The sequence below is a fragment of the Zingiber officinale genome, chromosome 2B (genome assembly GCF_018446385.1).
Source record: "Zingiber officinale cultivar Zhangliang chromosome 2B, Zo_v1.1, whole genome shotgun sequence".
NCBI lineage: Eukaryota > Viridiplantae > Streptophyta > Magnoliopsida > Zingiberales > Zingiberaceae > Zingiber > Zingiber officinale.
Genome location: NC_055989.1, coordinates 103,495,173 through 103,500,238, shown reverse-complemented (window position 1 = coordinate 103,500,238; position 5,066 = coordinate 103,495,173). Strand labels below are relative to the sequence as shown.

Here is a 5,066-nt window from a genome sequence, read left to right as displayed (position 1 = left end):
TAGATAAAAAGAGATAGCATTTACATCACGAGAAACTACTCCTAATTGTAGAATCTAGAGTTTACTCATAAATGTGGGGTTACAATCCCTAACCATGATTATAATCCAAAAATCATATTATAATTTCAGCAATATAGATAAAAAGAGAGAAACTTAAGCTTAAAGATTCCACTTCTTTGATGCTCTTGTCCTTCCTCTTTCGCACAGATGACATGGTTCTTCCCTAGATCTCCTCTCCAAGCCTCATGGAAACCCTCAGACAGTTTCCAGATTGGATGCCCTTCAAAATTGGCATGAGGAGCTTAAATAGGCAAGGAGGTGGAAGCCTGACATGGGCCGTGCCACTAGGCCCGCTGTTGCTTCAGAGCGCATGAAGTGTAATAATTAACCATCAAGTAGGCAAATGATAAAACATCAATTGACTCAACAACGTTTTTGTGCGATTCTACCATACAATAGAAGGAAATGAACCATCAAAATTTTTAGAGAACATATCCACATGTTAGAGTTGCTAGCAATCAGCACGAGGTTTCCTGAGTCTAAAAGCTGTAAGCATGCAGAATTGAGTTCTGTGGATGTTTCCGTCGATCAAACCTTTGTTCCTTCCTCAAATGAAATTATATTTCCGTCGGAAGTCAGGTTCAACGATGCCATAGATGTGTCGACAGACTTGTTCCCATTGGCGACCCATACTACTTTGTTTTCTCTTGGAGGGTGATTGTAGTACCAAATTCTTATGTATGCAGTCCCAGAATTATTAACTGGACTGAAGAAACCGAGTTGGAACACACTCCTGGCCGAGATCAATGTCTGGTTATTGACAAGTGAGCTATTTCCAGTCATTATATCAAATTGTGCTACCATTTCTCCTATTAAACAGAACGATCTATCAGGTTTCCAAATCGATGAAGTACACATATTTCATTGGGCAAAAAATATTTACGGTTCAGTCGTCATGTGTCTTCTAATAAGCCTGAAATTTTTATTCATTAGGTTGGTTTTGAAATGGATATTAGAGTATTGCTTTATGGTAAACTTTCCATAGATACTATGGCTTTGACGATGCCAAATAAAAAAATAACATGGACAAAAATCCTACGGTTTTATAATTTAATTTAATTCTGGACTAAGATTTCTTTCTTAAACATACCAGAGGATGATCGGCCAAGTAGAAAGAATGTCTCTGATAGTACTATGAAGTGTAGAAGAAAGAGCTGCATCCTCGCCATGGAATTCTAAGGATTTGCGTTGCCTGAACCTGAAATATATTATTGTGTTCTTTGCGCCGAGTTGCTGCAAACTGTTATAATATTTAACACCTTTAGAAGATGATGTTGATAGAGCGGAAAGTCTCTAGTGAATGGATTTGTCACTGTTTGAAAGACTGAAAAGGAGCACTACTTCAACAATACAGGTGGAATCCTCTTGTCCGTGTTTTATAGACTAGAGGATGGATCATAAAAATTGATAACCTAATTTGGATAGACCTCATCTGTTAAATCAATATAGTGATCCATCCTATCAACCACAAATCCGCTCTCTTCAACAGTATGTCAACATTAGAATCGAAAAATAATAGAAACACGGAATCATCGTACATCTCTCAGTTAATTAAGTCCACTTATATTATATGAACCGTGATACTTTATGTCCCAAAACTTTATATTATTTTCTACTATTTCTTTTACTGTCTAAGTAATTTAATTCCTTTAAATCAAGTTGTTTGGTTGGATGATTGAAAAATATAAAATATAAAAAAACATTTGTTTTACCTGATTTATTATTATTATTATTATTAAATCTAAAGTTCAATATTTTCCTTTTGTTTTTTTTAGAAACTAAGATCCGAGATATATATCAAATCTTAAATGACTAATTGAAACAAGACCTGAGTCTAGGATTATCAAGCAAATTAATCTCGGTATACCACTTGATATACAATTAACAAGTTAATTGGATCCTGACAGTGGCGGATCCAGAAATTTATACATGGAGGAGCGATTTTTACGTGAAACAAAGGACGGTATCTCCTATCTCCATTGATGGAACCCCATAATATTAGGGGTTCCATTACCAGCAAAGGGGGGCAATCGCCGATGCCGCCCCCCCTCTGGATCCGCCCCTGGATCCTGGGTCAATGGTGTGATGGTTAGACCCTTTAATGGATAATTAAGAGATTTAATATTCGAATTTTAGTTGTGACACACTGTAGGGGATTTTCCCTCCAGTGAGAAGTGGACCTAAAAATGTTGTTAGTTTGGATGAACCTCTATTATCGCTGCCTGATTTACCTAAATGGTTGGTAGAAAACTTCCATAAAGTCAGACCGATTATCTTCAGAATTAATCGGTTTAGAATAATTGAATACTGGATTAAAAAAAAATTAATTTGAAATAATCAATCAGATCGGTAGAAGTGGGTAACAAAACAGTCCAATCTTTTCAAGCTCCAGGAAGTTCTAAATTTTCGTTTGGCTAATGATTAATGATGGGCTTACGATCAAATAAAGATTTATTAGACAGTGAATGACAATATCTGACCTTAATGACTCATTAGTGATGAGTTAATTAAGCAATACAATAATTATGATGACATGGTATAACTTTCAATCTCGTTGAGAAAGGAGCTTTCAACGTGGTTGAGCCAAGCTTTCAATGTTTTATTAGATGGTGAATGACAATATCTGACCTTAACGACTCGTTAGTGATGAGTTAATTAAGCAATACAATAATAATGATGACATGGTATCAGGCATATATATGGACTTCGTTAAACAAGATAACTTTCAATATGGTTGAGAAAGGAGCTTTCAACGTGCATGGTTGAGAATAATGTGGTTAAGCCTAGCTTTCAATGTTTTATTAGACAGTGAATGACAATATCTCATTAGTGATGGGTTAATTAAATAATACAATTGATGCGGTGATGATGAAGGACCCTACCTCGTAGCCGCGATAGAGGTCAAAGTCAAGACGATCAACACATAGATGACAAGCTAAGCTGATTGACTATACAAAGGATATGACTTGTCATTATATTTACACTATCAGACAAATTATTTTACTTTCAGTATGACTACTCACAAACATAGAACTTGAACAAAAAGTGACTGCATTCTCTTTACCTGTTTATCAAAATAAGAAGAACAACGATCTAACTAAACCACAATGGATCTCTTAGGCAAGCTTCTCAAACCCACAACAAAACTCTTATCTATAAGACCAAAGTAATTCACTAATATCACACCTAGTCAAGACTAAGTTATAGAAAAAGCCTCATTAAGACACAAGATTAATGCAAACCAAACATTAAGTTGGACTCATCCTGCGAGAAAGCAAAGTTGAACTAAGAAGTTCCACTGAAAATTTTAAATGAAGTGCATCTAAGAAAGCCTCCATAGTGATAATCCATTTGAATTAGAACTTCTCATTCCCACCACTAATGACCAAAAATTTAATAATAATAAGTAATCAAGTACACTATACAAATATAATGGCCTCCAATGTGGATTCAATTCGTGCTCTATGTGTAGGCTGTAAGAAATTAGTCAACTAAACATGTTTGATATCAATATACCTTATTACCTCTAAACATAATTCTAAAAACCTAATATGTGAATTTATGATTTTATTATATCTGTATTGGGTTATACATAGTATATTCTCCCTTGCTAAGCATACTCAACTTCAAAAATCCTTTAAGAAAGAGTCATAGTTTGTATACAATGATATCAGTTTTATAGCTCAGTGACAGAGTCTCTTTTGATTTCTTATGATCCTTTGAATAATAATCAACAGGAAAGAAAGTCATTTTACAAATAAGTAAAGCCAAATTTTGATAAATATTTTTTATTTGTCATTAGCATCTAGGTGAAAGGGGCAATACAATTACAAATGCTACATATGCAAAGAATAGAACATTGATACCATAAACATTCTGGAATAAAGATCAAACAACCCTGCTATTCTTTTAGAATCCATTATTTTATCTATTTACAGGTACCACCAATACAAAGTAATTTCTTCACACCTTTTAATTTACTAAAGACAGAATAGTTAACAGCTTGTAAGACATTTTCCTATAGACCGATGCAGAGTCAATGAAAGAAGGTTTTGCCTTTGTAAATGTTATTATTGGTTAACTTTTGAAAATTCACAAGTTTTATGCCAATGAGAAATGTATTTAGGTTAATAGGTAATGGATTGTAAGATGCACTTATTCTACTATTGACTGATGTAGTATCAATGGAAAGAAGCTTTTTCAAACTGTTGTGATTGATTAATGATTATCTTTTGAAAGTTCAAAGTATTCCCTTTCAGTTCCTGCACAATCTCCCAATTGCCAGAGGCTTAGATATTAGCCTACAAGCAGTAATCAGGATAACAGCATCGGTTTGCCAATGGAAAAACCATTTAGGCTAGGTAAATTAGGTAAAGCATTTAAGACCCACACATTCTGCTATTGGCTGATGTTAGAAAAGAAGCTTTTGTCTGGGAAACTGTGATGATTGGTTATCATTTGAAAATTCACAGTACCTTTCAGTTTCAGTATAACAGTTGCAGAAGGTTAAGTATACTTCGGTATCAATAACATGTCTAGGATGCTGGATGCTTCTAACACAGAATTACAAACTAACAAAAGTTATTATGGACATAACTATTCACGGGCTAGATGCTTCTAGCCTATCCAGCACATAACACTATATCAAATGTATATAAAGTCCGTATTTTTTAATGGGTTCATTAAAGAAGAGGTTAAGCCAAATATCTGAATTTGAGAATCTTGACCACCCAAACTATGTCCTTAAACTAAAAAAGCTTTATATGGACTAAAACAATTACCTAGGGTCTGGTATTAAAAGTTGTCAACATACTTAATATCTATAGGGTTTAACCAAGGGCAAATTGACTCATCTCTATTTGTTAAAATCCTAGAAAAAAATATCTTTATAGCTCAAATCTATGTAAATGATTAATCTTTGGGTCAACTAACATAAATTTTGTTAAGTATGAAAAAAAAAAAAACAAATACAACCACACCCATCCACGTGCACACACCCTCCCCCA

General features: G+C 34.1%; 1 protein-coding gene across 2 annotated transcripts; it reads right to left on the bottom strand.

The window, feature by feature from the left end:
* LOC122046597 (G-type lectin S-receptor-like serine/threonine-protein kinase At1g61370) lies at nt 1–1,290 on the bottom strand. Of its 2 annotated transcripts, none has more exons than XR_006130313.1 (2): nt 1,151–1,274; nt 1–359 (listed from the first exon to the last, which is right to left on the bottom strand). XR_006130313.1 is itself a non-coding variant. In XM_042607375.1 (2 exons), exons 1-2 carry the CDS (start codon nt 1,227–1,229, stop codon nt 589–591), a joined length of 360 nt encoding a protein of 119 aa, XP_042463309.1. In that variant the 5' UTR covers nt 1,230–1,290; the 3' UTR covers nt 366–588. The 2 variants fall into 2 exon arrangements, 1 of the variants encoding a protein (XP_042463309.1); XM_042607375.1 differs by lacking the exon at nt 1–359 and adding an exon at nt 366–869 and having other exon boundaries at nt 1,151–1,290.
* Nucleotides 1,291–5,066: the final 3,776 nt, after the last annotated feature.

Bases quoted from the DNA above. Each gene is read 5' to 3' on its own strand.
- LOC122046597 (XM_042607375.1), bottom strand. From the start codon at position 1,229: ATGGCGAGGATGCAGCTCTTTCTTCTACACTTCATAGTACTATCAGAG. The intron at 870-1,150 runs GTATGTTTAAGA...TCTGTTTAATAG, and splicing joins ACTTGGCCGATCATCCTCTG to GAGAAATGGTAGCACAATTT.